We start from the raw sequence: 12,754 nt of genomic DNA, 5'->3' as shown, positions 1-12,754 counted from the left end.
CATGGTGGCCGCAAATTAAAGTCAGACTGGCGGAGGAACGAGTGCCCGTAAACATAAGAAAGCTCTTGGGTAGTTACCTGAGTGACAGACAAGTGAGAACACGTTACTGTGGAGAGGAGCACGTGAGGGAAACCGGGAAGGGCTGCGTGCAGGGGTCTATCGGCGGGCCGATATTGTGGAATTTGTTGTTGGATCCACTGCTTCGGGAGTTGGAGGCCAGAAATTATTATGTGCAGGCATTCGCTGACGATGTGGTGCTGGTCTTTGAGGGCGAGACGGCTCAAGAGATCGAACACCAGGCTAATGCCGCCCTCGAACATGTGAGGAAGTGGGGGGACCTTAATAAACTAAGGTTCGCACCGCAAAAGACCAGTGCGATGGTCATCACGCGTAAATTAAAGCATGACACCCCACGTCTCCACATGGGAGGGGTCGACATTGGAATGGTCAGAGAGCTCAAGCTACTGGGAGTCGTCATAGATCAGCGCCTCACTTTTAATACGCACGTCGCAAATGTCTGTAAAAAGGCAATCGCCTTTTATTCCCAGCTTTCGAGAGCCGCGAAGGCGAGCTGGGGCCTCCACCCCGAGGTCATCCGCGCTATCTATAGAGCAGTAGTTGAGCCCGTGATGTTGTACGCGGCCGCCGTCTGGGCGCCAGCCGTGGACAAACTCGGCATACAAAAACAGCTAAAAGTGGTACAGCGAGGCTTTGCGCAGAAGCTGTGCAGAGCATACCGAACTACCTCCCTGAACTCGGCACTGTTGCTCGCTGGGATACTCCCGCTCGACCTGCGCATCCGCGAAGCCGCGGTGTTGTATGGCGCGAGGCGAGGGGTGTTCCAGCGTGCAATAGGGGATCGAGAGGTGGAGCGGATGTTCCCGGCACTGCAGTCCCCGCATCCCGCTCAGCATATCGACCTCGATTTCAAGTGTCTGGTGGACCAGGCGCAACTCATGGACAATAACGGCCATGACCTTAACATCTTTACAGACGGCAGCAAGATTGAGGGCAAGGTGGGTGCGGCGCTATCCATGTGGAGCGGTGCCGCCGAAACCAAAACCCTCAAGCTCGCTTTGCCGTCCTTTTGTACAGTCTACCAGGCGGAACTCTTGGCGATATGCAGGGCGACGCGGATAGCAGCGGATAACTTGGCCAGGTCAGTCGGTATATATTCTGACTCTCTGTCTGCATTGCAGACAACAATCAATCCGGAGGCCCTTCATCCCCTGGCCGTTGAAGCGCGAGACCATCTGCGTAGGGCTTTGCTCCGGGATAAACATGTGAATTTGTTCTGGATCAAAGCCCACGCGGGGCTAGAGGGGAACGAGCGTGCCGACTATCTGGCCAAGGAAGCCGCGCTCAAGTCTAAGCGTGCTTTTGACTACGACAGCTGCCCGGTCTCGTTCATCAGGCGAGGCATTCGTATGCACTCGCTTGATGAATGGAACCGGCGATATCAGACCAGTGAAACGGCTGGTGTAACCAGGGTTTTCTTCCCCGATGCGATAGCCGCGTACCGGACTATCGGTAAAATAAAGGTTGACAGGTTTGTCACCCAGGTGTTGTCGGGGCACGGTGGATTCTCCGAGTACTTGCACCGTTTCAAGTGTAAGGAGAGTCCGTCGTGCGTCTGCGACCCTGGATGTTCGGAGTCTGTGCTCCACGTCCTTCTGGACTGCCCGGTCTATGATTATGATAGATATAATATAGAAAGTAAAATAGGAATGAAATTGAGTAAAGGTACAGTGTCGGAAATCATCTTTAGTAAAAAACATAGAGACTGTTTCCTAGAATATTGTAAAAAATTATGTATAGCGGTAAATAATAGAAATAAGGTGTAAAATAATATGTTATCTAGATATAGTGATTATATTTGTAGTAACATATAAAATATTGTAATAAAGGTAGGAACATAGTTTAATTTAAGGTAGCATTAAAAAACTTTTGTAAAAATAGTATTAAAAAAAAAAAAAAAAAAAAAAAAAAAAAAAACACTGTAAAAATAAATCAAAAACCTACCTACCCCAACCCCATTCATGTCCCCGAGTTTATCTAGTTTAAGAAGAATAAAATAAAGACAGAATAGCCTAGTTAGATGGGAACTTACCCAGAGTAAACAAGAGGATGGATGAAAGAAAGAACCAGTATGAAGAATAAAAGTGCGAGAAGAATAACTGATAGAACTGGAATGAAAGAGTAGAAATTAAAAATTGTAAATAAAGTCTCCTTCCGCCATGTTGGAGGTTTAGAATTAAAAAAAAAAAAAAAAAAAAAAAAAAAAAAAAAAAAAAAAAAAAAAAAAAAAAAAAAAAAAAAAAAAAAACCTACCTAACCTAACCTAACCTAACCTAACCTAACCTAACCTAACCTAACCTAACCTAACCTAACCTAACCTAACCTAACCTAACCTAACCTAACCTAACATAACCTAACATAACCATCGTCATCAAGAACATGCTGTCGTACAACACCGACGACGAGGTGGTAGCCTCAATAAAAACCCAGAATGCAGATGCGCTCGTGGGCATTCCCGATAGCGAGTACCGGGTAGTCCCGAAATACCGCAGGCCTGCCAGGAATCCCCACGAGTGTCACATGGTGATGCAAGTATCACCCAAAGTATGGCAGAGATTGACAAGTCAGGGAAGGGTGCACATAGACCTCCAGCGGTGCTTCGTCCTCGACCAGTCTCCTCTGGTCCAGTGCACGCGGTGCCTCGGCTTCGGCCACAGCCGCCGCCTGTGCAAAGAAGCAGAGGACAGGTGCAGTCACTGTGCTGGGCCGCACCTCCGTTCGACCTGCCCCTCGTGGACCGTCGGTGACGTGGCCTGTTGCAGAAACTGCCACATAGCGAAGCTGGAGAGGACGGAACACAGCGCATTCGATCTAGAGTGCCCCATCAGGAAAAAATGGGACACTATAGCTCGCTCTAGTGTCTCATACTGCTAAAGTGGTCAATGGGATAACGGTAATACAGGCGAACCTGCAAAGGAAGAAGCTAGCTACCCAGGAGCTGCTGAAAGGAGCCAGAGACAGTGGGGTTGACGTCTCCCTAATACAAGAACCCTATGTGGGGGCCGAGGGGATAGTGGGCCAGTATTCAGGAACTAGAGTTATTCAAAAAACAAAAGATCGAGGTAAGCCGGTAAAGGCAGCGATCTTGGTGCATAACCAGAACTGGGAAATCCACGAAGACCCATTCCTGACGACAGAAAACATCGCCTACGTTGCCATCAAGACCAAAGATCGTGTAGTTAACCTTATATCGGCCTACCTCGAAGAAGACCAACCCCTCGAACCTTACTTGGAGCACTTACGCAAGATAATCACCAAAAAAGGGTCAAGTAACATTATCTTTGGCGGAGACGTCAACGCCTGGAGCACCTGGTGGGGTAGCTCGGAAGAGAACCATAGGGGAGCAGAGCTGGCTTCTTTCTTAGACGAGCTTGACCTACAAATATTGAACGACGGGAGCGAGCCCACATTCTTAACTGTCAGGAACAACAAAATATATAGCAGCAGGGTCGACATTACAACGTGCAGTGTCGACCTTCTGGGTAAAGTCGACGGTTGGACAGTGGATCAGGGCTTCACCAGCTCTGACCACAATACAATTAAATTCAATTTACAATTAGAAAAACCAACTACACACAACAAAACTTTAACTACAAGACAATACTTTACCAATAAAGCGAAATGGACCATCTTTAAGAAAGAACTCGATAAACAATTAAAAGAGACAGACATAGATAAGACCAAAGTGAGACAAATATTAAATAAAAAGGACTTAGACGAATTAGTTGGTAAATACGTAGAAAATGTCATAAATGCATGCAATAGGTCCATCCCAAAACTAAAACCTAAAGACCATTTTAAGTTACCATGGTGGACTGCTAAACTTGAACTCCTGAAAAGAGAAGTAACTACAAAAAAAAGGAGAATCAGATGCGCTGCTCCCTCCCGTCGTGCACATGTTGTAAAAGATTACGTAGAAACAAAACAAATATACGAAGAGGAAGCAAAGCACGCACAAACCACCAGCTGGAAGCAGTTCTGCACCAAACAGGATCGGGAGAGTCTGTGGGACGGAGTGTATAGAGTTATAAGATCTACACAAAGGAGAACGGACGACAAGCCCATGGTTAAAGACGGAGTCGCACTCAGTCCCGCAGACTCTGCCGAATACATAACATCGACCTTCTTCCCCGATGACAACGTCCTGGAAGACACCCCGAAACACACCGAAATCAGAGGGCGCACATCCATCCAAAACGACGGGGGCATAGACGATCCTTACTTTACCGAAACTGAACTACAGCACGCAGTAAATAGCTTCAACCCAAAAAAGGCTCCGGGTTCGGACGGGCTCACGGCAGATATCTGCACCGCCGCCATAAACCACGACCCGGGGCTTTTCCTGAGTATAGCGAATAAATGTTTGGAGTTGTCTCTGTTCCCGAGTCTTTGGAAGGTGGCCACGATTGTCGTATTAAGAAAGCCGGGCAAAACAGACTACAACCATCCCAAATCTTACAGACCAATAGGGCTCTTGTCAATCTTCGGCAAAATACTGGAAAAGATGCTTATAAGTAGGCTAAAATATCACATCTTGCCAAAATTAAACACCAGGCAATATGGCTTCGTCCCCCAGCGCAGCACGGAGGACGCTCTCTGTGATCTGGTGAACCATATAAGGGAACAGATAAACAACAAGAACATTGTTACCCTGGTTTCACTAGACATAGAGGGCGCCTTTGACAGCGCCTGGTGGCCGGCCATTAAGGATCAGCTTCATAAAATGAACTGCCCCAAAAACTTAAAACGCCTGATAAACAGTTATTTCGAAAACAGGCAGGTCCAAGTGACCTACGCGGGCAAAACGGTTATAAAACCGACAACAAAGGGCTGCGTGCAGGGTTCGATAGGGGGACCCATCTTTTGGAACCTCCTGTTGAACCCTCTACTCAATGATCTGGACAAAAAAGGGGTATACTGCCAGGCCTTCGCGGACGACGTCGTTCTTGTGTTTTCCGGGAAGGACTCGCAGTGCATCCAAAATAAGGCAAACGAAACCTTGGACCTTATAAACGCTTGGGGTGCAGAAAACAAATTAAAATTTGCAGCGCAAAAAACCCATGCCATGATCCTGACGAAGAAACTTAAATACCAAACACCAAATTTAAAGATGAACGGCACAGAAATCTTACTCACTAAAGAAATCAAAATACTAGGCCTAACAATAGACGAGAAACTAACCTTTAATAAACACGTAGCAAACACTGCAGTCAAAGCTTTAAATATTTACAAACAATTGGCCCGAACGGCCAGGACTACGTGGGGATTAAACCCGGAAGTCATAAGAACGATTTACGTGGCCGTCATCGAGCCAATTGTTATGTATGCTGCTAGCGTTTGGGCCAAAGCTGCCGAGAAGATAACTGTCCAAAAGCAACTTAACACAATACAACGAGGCTTCGCTCAAAAGATTTGCAAGTCCTATAGGACGGTATCACTGCACGCGGCGCTAGTTCTGGCCGGACTGATTCCTTTGGACTTGCGAATCTCTGAGCACGCTCAACTGTACGAAGCGAAGCGCGGTCGTCCCCTTCGATGCCTACCTGAAGACAGGAAATTAGAGGAAAGAATCAGCTTCCTGGAGGCCGAGCATCCAGCGGAAACCATTGCCGTCGATTATTCCAACCTTGAAGATCTTCAACCTGAAACCGTCGAGGCACACAACCTGCAAGGCACTCTCATTTTTACCGACGGGAGTAAGATTGAGGACAAAGTCGGAGCGGCCATTTCAATATGGAAAGATGGAAAGGAGACGGCTTCCATGAAGCTGAGACTCGAGCCTTACTGTACCGTGTTTCAAGCGGAGTTATTTGCTCTCCGAAGGGCAATTGAAAAATTCTCCAAGGGGAAGGACGATGAGGTGTGCATTCTCAGCGACTCCAGGTCGTCACTGGACTTGCTGAGAAACCACAGGTCATTTCACCCCTTGGCCTTTGCAATAAGGAAGCAAACAGCAAACCTCCGCCAACAAGGCAAGGAAATACGACTGTATTGGATAAAAGCTCACGTGGGCATCGAGGGCAACGAACGCGCTGACGAGCTGGCCAAACAGGCAGCTCTCCACAAAAAGAGCAAAGCGGATTACGACGCCTGCCCCGTTTCGTATGTTAAAAGACAAATCAGACAAGCTACCCTTGACGTCTGGCAGAAGAGATATAGTGAAGGCGACACCGCCAACACAACAAAAGCTTTTCTGCCAGACGTCAGGAACGCCTACAAAATCATACGGACGATAAAACTGGACTCGACCACAACACAAGTTCTATCGGGACACGGTGGATTCGCATACTACTTGCACAAATTCAAGTGCAAGGCGAGTCCATCGTGCCAGTGCGATCCAGAGGTGAATGAAGATATACTTCATTTGCTGCTGGATTGCCCGAGATTCGCAAAAATACGCTTTGAAACCGAAATACTTTTAGATGACAATATTACACTAGGAACAATAAATAAATTTTTGGAGAATAAAGACAAAAGAGATATATTTTTAAAATTTTGTAAATACATAGCAGAAAAAATAATAAGACAAAACAAATAATCAAGTTATTTATATATGTGCTATAAAACATATAGCACATATATAAAATAAAAATACAAATAATAAATATAAACAAAATAAATATACTATAAATTAGCCACAATACTGTTATTGTGGCCAGTACCTTAACAAATATATAAAATAAAATATAACAATAATTATATATGTACCTTCTTTTTTACAAGCAAAGGCTCTTTACTTCATGTTATAATAACATGAAGTAAAAAGACCAACAATAGAAATAATATATAAAATAAATATTAAACATAAAATATTAAATATATAAATGGAAATAAAATCTTAGATTTTATTTCATTTAAAAATAATTCAAACGTAATACCAAAGACTCTGATCTCCACGTCAGAGGTAAAATAGAGCAATCTATGATTAAAATAAAAAAAAAAAAAAAAAAACCTAACATAACCTAACATAACCTAACCTAACCTAACCTAACATAACCTAACATAACCCCAGTTGCAACGGAAAACGAAGCATGAAACCCACACACTCCCATTAAAAATTCAATTACTTCGGGAGTTGTAGTGCTGCGCGCGTGATTTTTTGTGCAGTGAATAACAGTGTTGTGACTCACCAGGATTATTGTTTGCAGCGTCATCCTGCAACGGTATCCTGAGATACAGTGTCCAAACTTTAACCATCAATATCACCGCGGCCCAACATCCAAAAAACAAGCCACAAATACCATCTAACAGCCCGCAAGAAGACCTACCGAAAGGTGAAATCCGCTTGAAGATCGGACGCCGGGATCACCATAAAAAGGTACCACGAAATTTGGGAACGGACCCAGATGACCCGGTGGTGGTTGTCGCCCGCTGCACCAGGATCATGTTACAAGAGAAGATCCTGGAGAGGGCTAAAACCATCGCCGGCAATAACAACGAGACCCTGGCGCTCTGGGAAACTCCGAAGATCAAATGGGTTAACGGAGTGCCAGGCTGTGGCAAGACCACTTGGATCGTGAGGAACTTTGACACAAGAAACGATATTGTCATAACCAGCACGACGGAGGCAGTAAACGACTTGAGGGAGAAGCTGGAGCCCAAAATTGGAGCGCAAACCAAAAACAAGGTGCGCACTATGGCCTCAGTTTTAGCAAATGGTTTTAGGGAGCCTGATCGGAAGGGATGTAAGCGTCTCATTATCGATGAGGCTCTCATGAACCATTTTGGGGCCATAATGATGGCAACCAAGCTAGCGGGAGCCAGCGAGACCCTCATGATCGGTGACATGAATCAACTGCCCTATATCGACAGAGAAAACCTCTTCAAGATGTCCTACTGCCGCCCAAACCTAATCGCGTCAGTCGACCAGGAGCTGTTATGTACGCACAGGAACCCACTCGATGTAGCGTATGCCCTCAGTGAAGTATACGGGGGCATATACTCATCCAAGACTCAGATTCGATCCCTGGAGCTGAAGCAGTATACAGGCGCGAACATCCCGAAAGGTACAGACAACACCTTGTACCTCACTCACACACAAGGTGAGAAGGAAACCCTAAAACAGGAGGGTTTCGGGACGGGATTGGGATCGCGCGTGAATACCATCCATGAAGCCCAGGGAGCTACCTTTGAGACAGTGGTAATAGTGCGTACAACACAGAAGAAGATACAGCTCCTCGACAGTGTACCACACGCAGTCGTGGCCGTGTCGCGTCACACAAAAAGCTGTACATATTACACCGATGACAGCAGTGACGCGACCGCTTTATTCATCTCGAAGGCGGTCAAGGCTACGTCCAACACGATCAGGGACTATAACATCAAGATGGCGATACGGGGGGGTGACGAGGCAGTCTTGAGGAAACTACTTACAATAAGTCCCTAGAAACTAGACCTAATTTAAGCAACTAACAGAAACAATAAGTAAAGTGCACGTTTCGATAAACTAACCGAGTAACTGTAAACTGTTAATCATTATAATAAGTATAATTAAAAAAAAAAAAAAAAAAAATTAATTATAATAATAATAATAATTATTATTAAAAAAAAAAAAAAAGGCATTGAATATATACAAATTAAAAATAAAAACATGATGCATCTAACATTGAAAAAAAAAAAAAAAAAAAAAAAAAAAAAAAAAATATATATATATATATATATATATATATAATAATATGTATGCATGTATGATTTAGTATTAAGGAAAATAGCTGTGTAGAAGTAATTAAATAACAACATAAAACTAATCTAAAAAAGGTCGCAGACCACGCGTCTGCGGAGTTGTTAACTTATTTAAAAAAAAAAAAAAAAAAAAACCTAACATAACCTAACATAACCTAACATAACCTAACATAACCTAACATAACCTAACATAACCTAACATAACCTAACATAACCTAACATAACCTAACATAACCTAACATAACCTAACATAACCTAACATAACCTAACATAACCTAACATAACCTAACATAACCTAACATAACCTAACATAACCTAACATAACCTAACATAACCTAACATAACCTAACATAACCTAACATAACCTAACATAACCTAACATAACCTAACATAACCTAACATAACCTAACATAACCTAACATAACCTAACATAACCTAACATAACCTAACATAACCTAACATAACCTAACATAACCTAACATAACCTAACATAACCTAACATAACCTAACATAACCTAACATAACCTAACGGTTAGCAATTAGGCAGTAAGTTTACAAAGTTATTGGTGCTGCTTTAGGATTAAGAGTTTGTATGCGGTAGGCACAATTTGTTTACACCTCATGTTGGTCGCTTATATCTCGGGATACTTTTATTTCCTGTCAGTGTTGGTTTGTCCAATAGCAAGGTTATACTTCGTGCTAACATGCATCTATTTTTCAGATTTTTCAATGCATGGTTTTAGGAGATAAACGCGCTTTAACGTGAAGGAGTTTTATTTCATTTGCCTTAACGCCATAACTCCTTCTCAGAGTTTAAATCATCTTTCAATCACGATGAATTCTTTTTACAAAGGTTTAAGTGTCAGGTATGATACAAGTGAAGAGTTGATGAGCAGTTCTGACGCTGGAGGATGGAATTCCTCCAGAGAGAAGCTTAAACTTTGCTTTTTTGGGATAAAAATGTTATATTTTCAAAGCTATATTTATTGTTTAATATTATAATATGTAAAATATATTTAAAAAAACCGGCCAAGTGCGAGTCAGGCTCGCGCAATCAGGGTTCCGTACTACAGTCGTATTTTTTTTACATTTTGCACGATAATTAGAAAACTATGATGCATAAAAATAAATAAAAATGGTGAATATAGAAAAGATAAAGATATAAGTATGTTAGGATTGTAGCAAATCATCAACAATCAAACGGATACCACACTTTTGTCAAAAATAGGTCTAAATTGTAAAATCCCAAAACGAACAACTCTCACTTACAATGTATTCCTACTAAGCCCAGCCGCGCTCTGTTTTTGCGACGCACTCTTGCCTCAATCGCATTTGTCGTCAATTTCATACGCTTCATCAGAAAACTCGACAGCTAAATATTTTTAATTCTACGACAACCTGCTTTCGTCGTAACGTCAGTCTCCCTACGAAAGGGAGCTAATTAATCAGTTTGTTATGAGACTTAATCGATTTAACGTGCTAATTCTTTATTGCATTTTGCTTTAGTCAAAGTCAAATGATTTATTCAAAATAGGTAATAAATTACTCTTATTGATTGTCTGGTATAGTGTTAGATTTGTAAGATAATATAGTGGTGATAATTATAACGCAAACTTAAAACTAAAGCTACGAGGGTTCCAAACGCGCCCAGGTCTGAGAAGAGCCCACAACAAACTCAGCCGGGTATTCATTTTATTATCACCACTTTACAAAATTATTGAAACTTATTAGAACTATCACAAAGTCGTTAAGCAACTCATTCACAAGCTTGCTTATCATTTAAATAATCCTTTACATTGTAATAGGATTTTTCAATTAGTTTACGTTTTATGAAAACTTTGAACTTGTTGAGAGACATCTCCAATATGTCTTCTGGAAGCTTATTATAGAAACGTATGGAATTACGAGCAAATGAATTGCTAACTTTACTGAGCCTAGAGGCGGGAATTACAAGTTTATTTTTATTTCTAGTATTTATATTATGACAGTCACTTTTTTTTTTAATTTATTTATGTTTTTATGTACGTACAGTAAATTTTCAAAAATATATTGATTATGCACTGTCATAATTTTAACTTCCCTAAATTTAGTTCTCAGCGACTCTCGTGGCCCCATACTGTATATGGCTCGAACAGTCCTTTTCTGCAGCACAAAAATAGAATTAATATCAGCAGCATTACCCCATAATAATATACCATATGACATAATGCTGTGAAAGTAACTAAAATATACTAGTCTCGCAGTTTCTATGTCTGTCAACTGGCGAATCTTTTTTACCGCATATGCGGCAGAACTAAGTCTGTTCGATAAGTTATTTATATGAGAGCCCCATTGAAGTTTTGCATCTAACGTTATTCCAAGAAAAATAGCGGTATCCACTAAATCTAATTCCTCATTATTAAGTTGCACAGTGGTTTTCACCTGCTTAACATTTGGTAAAGTGAATTTAATACACTTTGTCTTTTTCCCGTTGAGAAGCAGGTTATTAGCTTCGAACCACTGTACTAACTTGGTGAGAGAATTGTTTACTTCATCAAAAGTTGTTAAGTATCGATTGATTTTAAATAAAAGTGATGTATCATCAGCAAACAAGACTATCCCGTAATTGTCCTTAGCGAGGTAAGGAAGGTCATTGATGTAAATAAGGAACAGAAAAGGTCCTAAGATGGAACCTTGTGGCACCCCCATTTTTACAACGGATCCGGGAGATCGCTTTCCATTCACGTCTACCCTTTGTATTCTATCATTTAGGTAAGAACTCATCAATTCCAATGCTGCACCCCTAATTCCATAATGGTGCAATTTCGCGACCAATGTTTCATGATCAACGCAGTCGAAAGCCTTGGATAAATCACATAAAACGCCAAGCGCATCACGTGATTCCTCCCAGGCTTCAAATATATTTAGTATTAACTCAACACCAGCATCGGTTGTTGAGCGACCCCGTGTAAAACCAAACTGTTTGGTGTGAAATAAATCATTAATGTTGAAAAAATTAAGCAGTTGAGTTAAAATTATTTTTTCAAAGATTTTACTAAAAGTGGGTAGTACAGATATCGGTCTGAAGTTAGTGGGGTCACTAGTACTACCTGATTTAAATAATGGAATTATTTTACTATGTTTCATTAAGTCTGGAAACTCACCACAGTCAACACAATTATTGAATATTAATGCTAACTCGGGTGCAACAATATCAATTAATGATTTCACAACGTTAACGGAAATGGCCCCACAGATCATTTGTTTTCTTATTATTAATTAATTTAAAAGCTTTGATAACGTCAGAGCAACTAACGTGACTGAATTCAAACATTTTATTACATTCAGGCACGTTATTCTCCAATAGTGAGAGAGCGGCGGCTGCTGAAGAGTTCAATGATTTTGTAGTAGAAACTTTACTGCCTTTTAAAGTCTTATAACATCATTGTACCTAAATCTTTTGTACTAGCCCATTGTTAACGTTTATGCTATGTGTCTTATCATCGTTATCTGTTATCGCACTTTATAATTTATTATCTCTGACAGAAGTCACATGACCGTTGCGTCAACATTTTGTGTCGAAAAGTATAAAATATATGAGCGGTTGATGAATTTTAAGGCAGTTTGCGTTCCGACGCTAGACTCTTTGCATATACCTACATCCTACTCTATGACTCTTTCGACTATTGTTGGGGACTTCGATGGCTTCCTCGTGATTGTGTTTTAGAAAATGAAACCTATACTTTGTGAACATGGCTTGGCTTGTAATGAGTTAGATATACAACATAATGTGACTGCTCTGAGTGACACGCACACACACACGACTCGTTCTTAGCGGCGCGAACATCCTCCCGGCCCTTGAAAGGCAGTTTCAAGAGCAAGAAGCTGGCAACAGGCAGATCCGAATAAGGGCCCGTCGCACAATGCGCTGAGCGGTGGAGACGTCTGCAACTCGGGGGCTCGGGGCACAGCATCAGCGCCGGGATGGAATTGTGCCACTCTGCCAAGGCGCCAG

General features: G+C 41.9%; 1 protein-coding gene across 1 annotated transcript; it reads left to right on the top strand.

Annotated features, from left to right (window-relative positions):
* Nucleotides 1–73: 73 nt before the first annotated feature.
* Nucleotides 74–1,844, top strand: LOC138402752 (uncharacterized; the record flags this gene model as incomplete). The annotated part of the gene is made up of 1 exon (XM_069500642.1): nucleotides 74–1,844. A coding segment is annotated over one exon (1,771 nt), but the record flags the coding sequence as incomplete, so codon positions are not given.
* Between the last annotated feature and the right edge of the window lie 10,910 nt (nucleotides 1,845–12,754).

This window comes from Maniola hyperantus, chromosome 9 (assembly GCF_902806685.2).
Source record: "Maniola hyperantus chromosome 9, iAphHyp1.2, whole genome shotgun sequence".
Classification (NCBI taxonomy): domain Eukaryota; kingdom Metazoa; phylum Arthropoda; class Insecta; order Lepidoptera; family Nymphalidae; genus Maniola; species Maniola hyperantus.
The sequence above is the reverse complement of the archived record's forward strand: the minus strand, read 5'-3'. Positions and strand labels throughout refer to the sequence as shown.